At 28.4% G+C, this 15,464-nt stretch overlaps 2 protein-coding genes and 1 long non-coding RNA gene across 4 annotated transcripts; 1 reads left to right on the top strand and 2 right to left on the bottom strand.

The window, feature by feature from the left end:
- Positions 1-16: 16 nt before the first annotated feature.
- Positions 17-2,499, bottom strand: Vamp7 (vesicle-associated membrane protein 7). Of its 2 annotated transcripts, none has more exons than XM_011069338.2 (6): positions 2,223-2,499; positions 1,571-1,782; positions 1,030-1,167; positions 807-965; positions 644-736; positions 17-565 (listed from the first exon to the last, which is right to left on the bottom strand). In XM_011069338.2, exons 2-6 carry the CDS (start codon positions 1,772-1,774, stop codon positions 497-499), a joined length of 663 nt encoding a protein of 220 aa, XP_011067640.1. In that variant the 5' UTR covers positions 1,775-1,782; positions 2,223-2,499; the 3' UTR covers positions 17-496. The 2 variants fall into 2 exon arrangements, with proteins under 2 accessions (XP_011067640.1, XP_087263437.1); XM_087407311.1 differs by lacking the exon at positions 2,223-2,499 and adding an exon at positions 1,868-1,889.
- A 1,582-nt stretch (positions 2,500-4,081) lies between these two features.
- LOC105154074 (Mitochondrial amidoxime reducing component) lies at positions 4,082-11,832 on the top strand. The gene is made up of 5 exons (XM_011069336.2): positions 4,082-4,476; positions 7,856-8,154; positions 8,569-8,853; positions 9,413-9,690; positions 9,879-11,832. The coding sequence occupies exons 1-5, from the start codon at positions 4,473-4,475 to the stop codon at positions 10,042-10,044; spliced, it is 1,032 nt and encodes a 343-aa protein (XP_011067638.1). The 5' UTR covers positions 4,082-4,472; the 3' UTR covers positions 10,045-11,832.
- LOC147909321 (uncharacterized) lies at positions 11,593-15,462 on the bottom strand. The gene is made up of 3 exons (XR_015545500.1): positions 14,842-15,462; positions 14,595-14,738; positions 11,593-13,918 (listed from the first exon to the last, which is right to left on the bottom strand). It is a non-coding gene; the product is annotated as an uncharacterized LOC147909321 (long non-coding RNA).
- Positions 15,463-15,464: the final 2 nt, after the last annotated feature.

The following is a 15,464-nucleotide window of genomic DNA, read 5'->3' as shown; positions in this document are numbered from 1 at the left end:
TATAAAAACGTAGAACTTGAACAAGAAAATGTTTTTATTTTTACTTTTTCGTAAAATAAGATATAATATGGTGCATTTCGGTGTGAAAATTAAAATTATACATCTTGTCCATAGAATATAAATGATGTTACGATTCTTGTAAAATAATAATCGTATAAATAAGTATTATTGATAAATATTGCAGATGTGTGTATATATATATATATATATATATGTGTGTGTGTGTGTGTGTGTGTGTGTGTGTGTGTGTGTGTGTGTGTGTGTGTGTGTGTGTGTGTGCATACACGCGTGTATATACGTTTAGTAGAATGTTCTTTCTATTGTATTACGGAAATTAAGATATAACAATAAATTTGTAAATAGTGTAACTTCGCGGATCTAATAATTTTCAGTCTTATACTAGATTTTCACGCACTTTTCACTTTTCTTCTGTATATATTTCTGTATATATATTCAATTGGCATTTGAACACTGTATCATACATATACATAATATATTAATTTCCCACACATTTTTGCCAAGCCAAACCTCCGCACGTTATAGAAACAATCACATATACTACAACCTGCAACCAAAAAAATGAATCAGTTAGACTGCAACAGATTAGAAAGAGATCCGAAATCGATCGCAATGTTGGACTTACTATTAAAATTGCGCCGACAATGACATAAATTTTGACATTCTTCCAAAACAAGGAGCGTGCCAGGTTTCTACTTGTCTTTCTGAACGTCACGGACTAGAATAAAAGTGAATTTTATAATATTCTATGATTAACAATGTTAAGTTGTGAGCATATTTTTACATACATTAGCAGACAAATTTTCTGTTTTGTTTACAAGCAATTCCAATCGCTCGCCACGCATCGCTATATTGTCGATATTTTTTACCATTATGTCTTTAAGCTCATCTAGCTCGCCATGAACTTTAGACAATCTATCAAGATCTTTAGATTCGCTGTAATGCTTCTAAAATGGAAAAATGTAAAGTGTGAGACAATGTTTCAAGATACATAATCAATTCTGACAGTACCATTTCGTTAGCCAAAACGTGGCCAAATTCTGTGTTCATCGCATAAGCTACGGCAGTTTGAGCACCTGGTCCATAAACAGCCAAGAATCTTCTCTTGATTTCATTGAGATACAAAAATGCCCTGGATCTTTGAAAATCCTGAAACAAAATTTTATTATATCGCTTAAAAAATGACATTGAAAAAACATGATTTTCGAATTATTACCGTGAATGAGTTAAGTCATCATTATTATCAATCATCAGAAATGAATTAACTAAACTTTATGAAAAAACGTTAAAATCGTTAACTAAAAAAAAATAATTTTTAAGAAAAATCGTCATAATTTAAAAAGGATGATTCTTTTACGAATTTTGACATAAAAATGATAAAAATAATATTTAATCATAATAAGAATATATTCTTTTTATCATTATTAATTGGCTTGATAACTTTCTCAAGAGGGAAAGAGAGTTTTTGACCTTTTCCAAAAAATTTAATTTTTTGAATTGTGTCATTTTCAATGTAAAGATTTGTATACCTTTATGTGGCTTTAATACGTACATCGTCAGTAATACACATGTAAATAAGGCGATCCTCGCAGATATAGTGAAAAAGATAAGGCCCTTGCGAGTATGTGAGTTTGTCATTGTCCGGTGGTATCTTTGCCAAGATTTTCGCTGTGACTTCTTCAAAGTTTCCAACGCATGCAGCATGTTTTGCCAATATAATTGTTCCACGAGCCACCACACTGTATAAAATTGGCATATTGGAATCTATAACAAAGTATATAGCATATATATAGTTAAATGTGATAAATAGATAACATACGTAAAGATTTTTGTTTTATTTTTTACTAACATTAACTCAATTTTTCTTTAATCACACATATTCTCCCAGTGGGATTTGCTTATCATATCACAATTGAAAACAACATATTGCAATGTAGCTATATACAGACAACTGTTCAATCTGCTTTTAAACATGCAAATCGCTTATTTAAAAAATAGATAATGACACAAATTAACAGTGACGTGACAATAATTTCATAAATATTCCATTATGTATACAGTCTCAATTTTAACCTGTGACAACCTAATAAAATTAAACTTGTACAATCATTTTAACTATCTAAACTTCGAAATTTGAGTACGATACAACTAGAATACTTTTTTGAGGACGAAATAAATCATCAGCCATCTAATATTTGACCTACCTTGATACAAAACAAAGTATTTAAATGAAGGAACAGCTGCGCACTTTTCTGTTTACGCCTTCAACGATATAACCCTGATATTCGCGTGTTTCCGTTGATCGAAGAAGAATAATCAATCAATTGATCTGTCGATTCTCCTCGGAAACACTGACCAAAACATCGAAATATTCTTTGCGATTGTAAAATAGTCACATTTCCATGAGATCATCGATGAGTGATCAGAGTGATATGGATGACAATTCATCAGTGGTAGGCGGTAGTGTAGTAGGACATGGCGAGGCACAAACACCACGAATTTGACGTTTGTTTCTTTTGATCTTGCGCACATTAAGAGGCGCGAAATTTAAAGCGACAATGCGTTGAATACCAATTGAATATTAAGATCTATTCTGGGCAAATTATCATGACATTCAATAGGACCTCGAGGGCTCAGACATGCTTGAAATATATCGACTATGAAAATAAAATTTTACATAAAATAATATCTATGTATTAATTATCCTACAAGCGGATAATATTTAATATTAAGTAATATTTTAGGCATATTTTTATAATATTAAATGTAACATTTTAAGAATAGTGTGAAATTATATAATATTAAACAATATTCTTGAAATATTAAATGAAAGGTTATATGTTCACTTCTGATAATATTGTATGATTATTAAAAGTAACATTATTTAATGTTACTGTAATATTGCATAAACATTAAAAAGTATTATAACGAAATTTACTTTAATTTGTAAAACTGTTACATCTGTTTAGTATAAGTATACGTTTAAAGACTGAAAATAATTTTGGCGCGCAATTGTAGAATTGGATATATATATTTAAAATCACGCCAAAACATTTTTTTAGCACAAGATGCAGTACAAACTGATAAGAACTTTTCATTACTGGATTGTGAATTCAAATTGCACTAAATTAAGAATAATTAAGATTTATAAATATTTTAATAATATTTCATGGATATTAAGATATTGTATAATATTTAAGATATTATATAAGTAAACATATAACCTCTATAGAATACTTCCATAATAAAAATATATAGTATATAGTATTTTCAAAATATTATAATAACTTATTTTTTTTAATAATATCCATATAACATTTTAGTAATATTTTGCGCTTTTAGAGTAATTAGGTATAGCTTTTATATAGTATTAAATGGGAAGACTCTCTCTATTTGCCTACAAATTGGCTGAGTTCAGTAGAACGTTTATTATACACTGTTGAAAATTTTCTTCACACTCACAGATCATATCTCACAGATAATACTTTTAGATCTAAAACAATAGTCTTATCTCAGCAGATAATTATAAATAAATATTTGCAAAACTGTTGTGTTCTGCTGCACGCAACCAGTGCAATCTAATACCGCGGTACTGTAACTTCAATCCTTTACTTTCAATTCTTAATTATAACTCAAAAAAATACTTAATGAAAGAATATTTTATTATGGTGTTTTGAAAAACTCTCGAGATAAGCTATAATAATATGTAATAAAAAAATGGAGATTTTCATTAAAAAAAAATCAATGTGATTTTAACTTGATCTCGACGCCACCTACAAAGTTAAACTGATAAGACTAATAGATCTTTTTAAATCCATATTTCTGATTAGACCTTATCTTGCGAAGATAAAAGAGTGTACGGAGGAAGGGGGCACCTCATATAATATTATATTATCTGATAAAATACATTTGAAACTGTATTATTAAGGCTCTAAAACAAAGTCATTCATGGTGATGCCTTGGGCGTTCAAAATTGGCGGACTGGTATTACAAAAACTTGCCAATCCTGTGGTCATAATCGGCGCATGTGCCATCCACGAGCTACGGCATCCACACCTATAGAAAGCAATGCTTCAATTCTGAACAACGATTTCTGCACATAGCACGTCAATGCTCCACGCTTCGTATATGTCGATGCACCGGCGATTATTCCGACGGCTGTGTGACTATAATGGTGGAGGAAGATAGCAGAACGTAATGCATAAGATAACGGTGTCTTCATCGTGGAGAAGGAGATGGTTATAATGTACGCGTGAAGTTCAAATACTTTAACTCGGTATTCCGTACCGACAGTGCCTCGAAGACTGTAAGGAGACAAAGTTGTTAGTCAGTTATCTGAATAATCTCTCGGATCGACTCTGCAGGGAATCCGTGAAGATCTTTGCTCAATTTCTGAGATCATCTACATAATCAGTTCGACCTATCGTGACTTTGCCGATCACTTGGCGGTGATCATGGGTAAATGTTATTTAAAATTAAATTTTTAAGATTATTTTAGCCTCAGTTTATGATTGCATTTCAAGTCTATAATGTGCAATGTGCAGATTATATAATTAGTTACATACTCGCCGCTTACTATCGGAAATGCAAATCTTAAACTAAGAATGGAATAATAATCTCACAAATTAAAATATTAAAATTTATATGTAAATATATTATTATGCACTATTCTTGAGCTTCCTTTACTTATTTAATTTTTCTGTTTACGTATATACTTTTCAATATCTCTCGTTCGGTAATTGCCGTAATTGTCTGTTTTATTTGTGGAAAGAACTTTGGACTAACATGAGATAGTCTCTTTTTTTTGAAAGGAATAAGCGCCGGTTAAATAAATTGAAATTGAGGACAAGTCAATGTAACGTGAAATCGCTAAAGAATGAAAGAAAATGATAAGAAATTATAAAAAAGAAAATGAAAAGTGATATAAAAATATGGATATAAATGGAACGATGATAAGAATGCAAAAGATTTTATATATCTATGTCTGAATCCGAATGTAAAAATTTTGAATCTCGTATCGGAGTATCACTTCTAGAAAAATAAATGGTAAAAAATATAAAAATTTGATATTGATGAAATGATGTAATACAGTCGAACACGACATTTTAGCTGTGTCATAAATGGAAAGCACGGAATCGTATACTGTTACTTAATGTCATCTGTGTACGTTGCTAGAAAATACTCATTTTTTCACGCAAGACTATTTTGATCTATCCCAAGCAGAACAACGTTGCAATGACATCAAAATGAAATCGTGATCAATCGAGAAATAATTTTTAATAATCACTTTGGAGCCATTTTGATGCCGCTCCGATATAATTATGACATTTTGTTTTGCTTGGGATATTTCAGATACATTCAATTCATAAAAATAAAAATACAAATAGATTAATAATAGTATCAATTATTATCAATGTATGAAATTTAAAAAATTCAAATATAATATATATACACAGATAATATGATAAAGAAAGAGAAAGAAAGAGGAGAGAGAGAGAGAGAGAATTTACTTTTTTGTTTTATATCGCAAATTAAACGAATTTAAAAATGATACAAATTATAATAATTTATAACGTGAGATAAAAAATATGTATATTTAGATTTAATTTATCTTATAATATATATTTATATATTACATACATATGTTTATTTATCGATGAGATACTTAAAAGTAATATAAATATACAGTTAATATTCTAGAAAGACATAAGAGTGGAAAAGTTTGTCCGGGCAATAACTAAAAACCGATGTTTAGCACAGCACATTTATTATGAAAAACAGAACGTTCGTTCCTACTAATCTTATTCCTTTAACGATCAATAACTGTACTTTTTTTTTATCATTAAATATTATAAAATGGAACAAATAATGTAACAGATATTTAATAATGTAAACGCAATTTCTATTAACAATTATAGTAAAAATTATTATTTATTTTATTTATTATCGTTTATGATACTATTATTTATTGTTTGATTGTTTTAATACTCTCTAAACTATTTGGAATCTCATTCTAAAATGTGAAAATTGAGCCAATCTTGAAAAAGAATTTAATCTTTAAGAATGATAACCTTTCAGAATGAGATTCACTCTAAAAGTTTTAAAGAAAACAGCGAAAGAGTATCGTCGATTAATTATCATAATGTTTTGATATATATCTACTTTTATCTTATTTATACGATTCAAACATATAACTTTTTATTGTTACTTATCGAAATAAATTCGTAAATTTAATTTAATTTCTTCTTTGTCGAGATGAAGTTATCAAATTAGTTGTGCTCGAAACATATAGCTTCGACTTCGAACACGAGTTCTCTTTATGCTCGAATAATCTCTATTTCTTACTGTATTGATTTTGCGAAGGGTCCGTACAGTCCTTTAGAAGGGAAGACCACAATTAGGAATTTTCCCCTCTTGAAGGAGAAAGTGTATTTCCGAATAAAGAAATCAATAATTTTCGGTTGGCAACATTCAGAAATAAAAAATAAGTTTACAAACACATGTACGGTAAACATTTTATCTCATAAAAATATTTCATCTGCGACGCAAAGTCAGTGAACTTTAAAAATACATACATTAATTTGTAAAATAAAATTATAAGTAGTCTAAGCAAAAGTAAGTTATTAAACACTTTTATTGCTCTTTTTTTATTCGTTTGAAAAGATCACCAAATCCCATTCTTATAAAGTCCGTGTGACGTCTTATTTTTTATTTAAAAAATTTATCTTTATGTCTAAGACATTGATAAATAGTGAAGCTTGTATATTAATAAAATTATCATCATTTCTTTCTTGATCTCTAGTCAAGTGCTCACGTGAGTTACTTTTAAATTTGATTGTCGTTGATTAGTATTTCTTAATTGTTAATTATTACTATCTGCTTCGCAGAAATATACTGTTTATCGTTTTTAAAGCGAGATGTATTTACTTTGGAAAAAACATTGATTTAAACAATTTTTTTTTGTCCGAAATCTTCTATATAATAAAAAATGTAGGTCGCAAATACATTTTTTCAATTTTTATGGATTTTATTCTAATAAATGAGCTTACATTGTCAGGCAAAGATATTGAAAACTTTACAGAAAAAATATTCTACAAACTCTGCATTGTACTGGCTCTATATGCTTCGTTACACTTAATTGTATCGTATACGTGTTAACCAGTCTTGCATGCATACATATTATTACATTAACGCAAATACATATTACTAAAAGAAAGCGCAAAATAATAAATATAGGTATATTGCGTCTTGTATTTTCCCATATTGTTTTTAAAATAATAACGCGGCACATTTTTTTTTAATATATAGAATTTATGTCATATTTCTATTGACAATACCGTACTACGTGCGCATTTATAATATGTCGGAATTGTGTTTTACAATTAAAATTACTTTCCTCGGCTTCCAGCTTTTTCTAAGTAACATTATAATACATCATCAATGTGCAGAGTCATTATACATTGCATTACGGTAAACGACCAGATGACCTCGTTTAATATCCATTTTATGAAACACTTCCGGAACTCATAAAACCGGTTATGCATCGTGCGGACCTAATTTTTGTTACGGGAAAGAAATAAATACGACTTTCTTGAATCTTAACTCTTGAGTGTTATGGAAAAGAAATGAGTATGACTTGTTATGGATAAGAAATGAGTATTTAAGTAATTATTTACGTTTTGGACATGTCATCTCAGAAATCAAATGATCCCTTGAATGATATCAAGGAAGATCACTATATGAGATAAAAAAAATCAAATTTTTTTGCATTTTTGTAATGTTCGGAATTTTAAAAATATATCCTTAATAATTTATGTTTTATTTTTTATATGTTTAGACAGAACGCGACTTACGTACGTCACAACTGCTGCTGTGGGCGTTAGCACGGCAATTTTCTTCATCTGGTGGTGGTGGAATAGAAAACAAAAGCCTCAGCCACCGTCAAAGTGGCGAAAAGTCGGAGAACTAAGTGATATGATGGTGTTCCCGGTTAAATCACTCGGTGCAGTTCGCATGACAGAGATGGAATGCACCATATTGGGACTGAAGTCAGGATGGTTGAGGGATCGAACACTGCTCGTTATCGATCTCGAGGGGCGATTTCTCACTGCCAGACAGCTTCCCAAAATGGTCAATGTGAGAAGCTACGAAATTTATTTTCTTTATTCTTATAAGAGAAAAAGAGGACAGAGAATAATTTTTTAGAATCATTTTAATATTTATACTTAATATCCTTTCGTACTTAATGTACGTAATTATTATACGTATATTACATTATATATTAGAATTTACAAAAAATAAGTTAACGAAAAATGATGATGACTTATTAAGAATGTGAATGCATATTTTACCAAACGTAGATCGAAGAAGTTGATCGATACTGCTTATATAAACACAATTGGTTAATCACAGTTGATTAAACACAGTTGGTTGTTTCTTTTTTATTATTTATACATATTTTTATTATTTATACATATTTTAATGCTCAATTAAAAATGAAGCTAATTAATAATTATGGAAGCTATCATTCATTTTTTTGTTAAATTAAAGGTATCGCCTAGTTTTTCCGGTTCCGTGCTTACGCTTCGTGCTCCAGGCATGATGTCAGTGTCGGTCGACCTTGCACAATTCCGTGGTAAAGGGTTTCGAGTAGCTGTATGGGGTCAAGCGATACCGGCACGCGATTGTGGTGAGGAAGTTGCCCGATGGCTGTCGCGATTTCTTTTTCAAGAAGATACCGGATGCCGGCTGGTTTATTATCCGTTAGATCGATCAGTGAGAACAGTGAGACGGAGAAATCTAAACGTATTTCCTTTACTACAAGAGATAGACTCGGTAAGTATTTTGCAACGATAAAAGATGTAAGATTATTTTTAATATGATTATTTTTTTTTATTTGTTTATTGTTTATATCATTCCTCAGAAATGTTTCTAAGAGAGATCACTCTTTAACTTTTAACATATTATGCATTTCCATTACAACGAAGTTGACTAATAATTAAAAACTGGCAAATACAAGTCGCACATGATTGATGGTGTAGAAATTTGAACACAACCAAAATTTAATCGTGCATACATAATCATTAAAATATTACGTTTCAGTTCATTTTTCGAACTATCTTCAGTTTGAAAAATGAACTCTCGAATTGATTAATTTGACTTTTTCCTGTCACTAATGTTATTATTGATAAATATCTCGACATAATTTCAATTATTGATGATGCAAGAAAAAAAATCCTTACGTCGTTTATATGACATTAAGGAGAAAATATGATTATGAAAATAGAAAATACAATTTTATATATAAATATGTATAAATATAATAATTTTGAATTAAACATAAAGAATGATTTCATTACAATATTTTTAATGAAAATTGCAAAAAATGTTACAGGGAGCTTATCCAGATGAAACAAGCTTTAGTATGATCAACGAAGCTTCAGTAGCAGATCTTAATAGTCGATTAGACGAACCAATCACGCCGCAGAATTTTCGCATGAATTTCGTGGTCAAGGGTGCCACTGCCTTTGAAGAAGATAAATGGGATTGGGTAAAAATCGGGAACGTAATTCTGAGAAACGTTAGGCCCTGCACAAGATGTATTTTTACTACTATAGATCCGGAAACCGGCACAAAACATGCTAATGCGGAGCCTCTGAAAACTTTGAAAACGTATATATGTTTATTAAAAAATATATTGTTGTAAAATAATATATTTAAGATTTTCTTAATTAATATAATATAATATATAGTAAAAAGTATTATAACACATACAAAATATTTTACACAAAAGTTGTCGAAAAATTTAATATAGTTAGAATATCTCGTGCCACTAATAACGAAAAATTTATTTTGTACAGTTATAGACAGATAACCGATCCGCAAATACGATCTGCAACTGGTGACAGTCCAGCTATGGGAATTCATCTTGGACTGCGAGGGCCAAATGGGATAGTACACTTAGGTGATCCAATTTATGTGGGCATCCCGGAAGAGGAAGCATCGTCTTTGGTTTCACCATCATAGCTATACCGTTGGGACTCTTGCGAAATTTCAGAACATGAACTCGATACGGATTTAATGATCGAAGACCAAAACATGTGAAAAGTGGAGTTCCAGAATGAGAAAATATTGATAGAGTTATACAGAGTGTCTCAGAAATAAGGTAGGAGTCGCATTGAGGCCCACAGAAGGGTCAAGAGGAACAAAAAAAGTCTGATACGATTTTGAGATATTTGCTGTAGTTTTCGAATTAAAAAAGGAAACGTATAAACCAATGATAAGCAATATGCGCCAGATTGTCAAATATTGCACACATATAGACACTCGACATGTATAATTATCCATGAATGTAAACCAATTTAATGAATGTATGCAAAATTTAATGAATGTATGTGCATTGATTTATGTTGGCCAAATCGTCTGGAGGCACCTTTATGTGCCTCTGAACTACAAATTCAATTAAGGTTTAATGATCTTTGTCAATTTTATATTAATATTTATATCATATAGTATTTGTCTAATTTTTGTAAATACATAAATACGATAGAGAACGTTAATAAACGATCAAAATTAGATATTTCTAATAATATAATATATATTCTTCGTTAAATCAATTTATTTAAGATATGATTACGAGCCGAAACACTTGTCATAAATATTTTTGTAAACAGATAATAAGTATTTTTGTAAAAAATTGTAATAAATCATTAATGTGTTTTTAAATGATAATATATACATATTATCATTTCGTACATATATACAACGAGCAGAAAAATGATTGTAAAAACTAGTTTCCTTAAATAATATTATTAAATAATATTATTAGGAATGGACATATAATATAATCATCCATTCATATTTCAGGAATATTGTTAATATTATTAATTAATATTATTAATTTTAATATAATAAAATATTATTAAAACACATTTAATATTATAAGAATATGCCTAAAACATTATCTATTATTAAATAATAATTTTTATTTATATTTCAGATTGATTGCGTTGAAAGTCCGACAACCATATCGGCACGCAATTATAATTTCTGAAATTAATTCATTTAAATGAATATATATATAATAGTTCAACATCTTCTAACATTCTGTAGTGGCGCTTCGTATTTAAAGTAATGTATCTTAAATAATAATATTATTATTAAATAATATTAAATATTATTATTATGTGTTTATAGTAAAATTATGTCATAAATAGATTCAAAAATATAAAAAGTAACAGTAAAAGTAACTGTAAAATTTACGAGAAAAGTAACTTGTAACAATAACTTACAGGTAACGAGTTACTTTCATTCATTGAATATTTATTCGCGACAACAAATGAAGATTTTTTTTAATGTTTATCAACTGTAATTTCATACTATATAATTTTAATTACATATTTATTATACAATATTGATAACATTTTCATGTTGATAACAAAAAACGATAACATAGTATCCTTTACAAAAAAGTTCTCAAATTCAAAATGCACAACAAAGTTCATTCGTGGAAGCTTAAATTTTTTAAATTATGAGTATAAATCTATTGTGTTTGTGACATATCGTGACTATGAAGGCGTTTCTATGTACTTTTATTCTCGGCTTTAATTGGAATTGTTTTTACAAAATTTGTATATACACATTGATGTATTATAATAGTACACTACAGATTGATACATAATTACAAAAAAAATTTTATTACAAACAATTTTTATATATTATTGCATTATATCTATCAATTTGTGAGAAGTGAACGTCACTAAAAATGTATAAAGATATCTTCTATAAATAAAAAATGTTTATAGATATAAAAAATGAATATTTTAGCAGGATATATATTTTAATTTACTTTAAGAATATAATATCTTCATAATACGTATATCTATTTATTTTAACTCATTATCGGAAATAATATTTTTTTAAATATAACATTATGGCACATTAAAGAATCAATAATTGCAATAACACGTTAAGAATTTCTACTTGCATTGAAAAATATGATTAACAACACTAAAAGGTTCTAAGATGCTCAACGTACAACGTATAAAGGAAATTTACATTAGGTTTATTTTTTAGAACTTATTATTTATTTAATAAATTTGAATAATTTTGTGTTTGAAATTGTCAGCTAAATTAATAATCATTAATAAACTTCTTTTAATTCAATTTTCCATCTTCTTTTAATTAAATACGGGATCATCTTCAAATTCCACTAAACTTTCTAATAATACAAGACTAATAGGCTCTGTTTTGAGAATTATTTAAAAAATCTCACAAAAAATTATATTATTATTCAAATTTTTATTATTAAATATTTATTTATATTTATTATTATTTATATTTATTATTGAATATGTCATATGGAGCAATTTTACGTATTCTATTTACTATCCATTGTACATCGTGCTGGAAAATGTATTCTCGATCTCAATATGATATAATGCTAATACCACAATTAAATCGAGTGTTAGCTTTTTTCGTTTTAAGGTAAAACGCAAGAAATATTTATTCTATATAGATAAAGCGAGACTATAAAGAGATAAAAAGCATATATGGACAAATATGTTTTAATTAAAATTAATGTTTTAAATTCAATATTATAAAAATAAATAAATGGATAATATTATCTGATTTATGCCATGCTTATGATAGAATAAACATATATACATCAGTAAAGTTAAATAAAAATTATATATTATTAATTAAATATTTGTCGATGAAAACGCTGACATAATAAAGTAGTGAGTCATCTCAATGCAATTGATAAAGATTCCATAATGAGATTTTCTTACATATTGAAGCAGAGTAAATCCAAATGTATGTCCCTGTTTCATGTCATAATAAAGGATAATCAAATCTATGCAGAGATCAATCTTTATGCAGAGAGATCATGTTGTTTAGCAAACGTCAATGATCCAAATTAAGGTAATTTAGAGTAAAATATTAATATGGAAACAGAGAGATCATATCTGATGTGTTAACGCAATCGATGTTCGAATTCACATTTGAATTATAAAATTAAAAAAAAGATTGCGAAAATTAGTAGAGGATTTTTTTACTTAATTTAGTCCGCTTTACCTGTCTTTACAACGAGAGATTATGCGATCATTACCGATCACCTTATATATAAAAATACATTATAAGAATAAAATTAACTATAAATTTTATGTTTATATTAATACGTTATATTATTGTTATTACAAGAATAATTTTACGTATTTTTACTTTACAAAAAACATTATATTCTGCATATAACTTCAATATATGAAAGTTTATCAAAGTTATCAGCATCGAACTCAAGTTGACACGTATTGTTAAAAGCCACGTATGTAAAAAGCATCCACATTTGTGTTCAGTATAAAGACATAATATTACACAAGAATAGTTACATTTATGCATAAACGATTATAAACGTAACTATTCTTGTAATATTATATCTTTATGGCCTTGTAATAATACATACGTATGAATAATTCCGCGAAAAGAAAGACAACCTAAACTAGATTATCTATATGTTTATTCTATGTATCGCGTTTAATATTTGCTAGTTGAATATACATTATACATACATTATCTATTAATGTACATATTTTACAATGTAATTCTCACAAAGTTTCTAGAGGATCTGCAAAAACTATTTCTGAAATTCTTATAAAAAATATTAAAACGCGTTTGTGTCTCGTACAGCAAAAACTAATTCAAATTACTAGCCAACGATTCGGAAACTATGACAAAGACGCGACAGACAGCGTTGGCACTATTATTGATCATCGCTCGTTCTGCAATTTTAGGTTTATTTGAATATCCACTTGGACAAACTAGGCCGTATCTCTCTTGTCTGTATATCTTGGTCGCATGGAGCTATTTTACGTATTCCATTTACTATCCATTGTACATCGTGCTGGAAGATGTATTCTCGATTTCAATATCATATAATGCTAATATCACAATTAAATCGATTGTTAATTTCTTTCGTTTTAAGATAAAAATTTTAAAATATATACTACCGGTCGCGTTAATATTACTTGATTTTTAAAAATTTTTTAATCTTTGTTTAATCATTTTTTGCATTAAGTGCATTAAAGGAGTTTTGATCTCACAATTATAGTCAACATACGAATATAAAATATACAAATATAAAAAGTTTTTAAATAGATCAATTTTTACATTTATATTGTTTATTGTAGACAAAATATATATTAAAATTAATGTTTGTATTTATATTATTTTGCTAAATTGGATTTCGATATAATTTTTTTTCTTATCTAAATCTTATGTTTCAAATATTAATTAAATTGCAATAACTCTTTTATCTATTACATTTCCTATGTATTATATATTGCAATAACAATTTCTAATCAATGAAAATTATAGAGCTAGAAGGTCTTTAATATCAAAATTATTAAAACAATTAATAAAATAAATTCTAACAAACATTTCTATCCCGATCGATTATTCTCAATGTTAACATAACTTATAATTTAAAAATTAAATCGATACACATAATGTGATCGTTAACGCAATGATAAAATTATGAAAAAACAAAAATTAAACTATAACATTTTTTTAATACTCACTTTTGTTTCCTCAGTAGTAAAAAAAAACGGTTGTCGTTTACCAAAGTTAATGAAAGCAGCCACGACTTTTCTGTGCGGGTCGGAATTTCTTTTTGCGCAACGTATAACATCAAAGTATAAAAACTGTTAAAAATGGCGTCAAATCTAAAAAATTACAATATGCTTGTAAATGAGCATTGTCGTGATTGCAGAATAAATATAACAAGACAATTGAGTATAAATTAAATCCCTAAAAATAAAAAAGTACCTGGCAAATTGATTGCAATCCATTTAAAAACGAATCGACGAATACTTAATTAATATAAAAAGCTATATATATATATATAAAGCAACATAAATTGAACAAATTTTGCACAAGAGAACTCGAGTCCAAATTATAAATGTTCACTTGGTACGTTGTAAAATAATAATGATTGTTATAACGAAGGCAGGGGATAAGTAGGTGAGTAGAAGTGCAAAAAGGAGGGGATATCCAAGGAACGTTAGGAAGGGGATAATGATTGTAGAATGGCAAGACACGTATCATCTGCAGATAAAGATTCTTTAAAAAACTATAGTAAGTTTCTATTAAATTGTCTTAATTTTGGCGATAAACATAATATACATAATATGAGTATTTAATTAATTATTTTGGTGCATATTGTACTACTTTATAGTACATTATTCTTTAAATATATATATATTGCTAAAAAGTGCTCGGTGTAATAGGATTAGCGCCATCTCTGGGCGCGATCCGTTACTCGCTCACTCGATGAGGAGACAACACCTTTCCCGACACTTCCATGGATTCCGCGCTGTCGCTGTCGATCGACGTGGTACTCGTGCTCGTCGACGTCGTCGTTGTCGTCGAAAGAGAGGGACATTGGCAGC

The sequence above is a fragment of the Acromyrmex echinatior genome, chromosome 6, assembly GCF_024713525.1.
Source record: "Acromyrmex echinatior isolate Ae372 chromosome 6, ASM2471352v2, whole genome shotgun sequence".
NCBI classification, from domain to species: domain Eukaryota; kingdom Metazoa; phylum Arthropoda; class Insecta; order Hymenoptera; family Formicidae; genus Acromyrmex; species Acromyrmex echinatior.
Note: the sequence above shows the minus strand (reverse complement) of the source record. Positions and strands in the feature narration are given on the sequence as shown.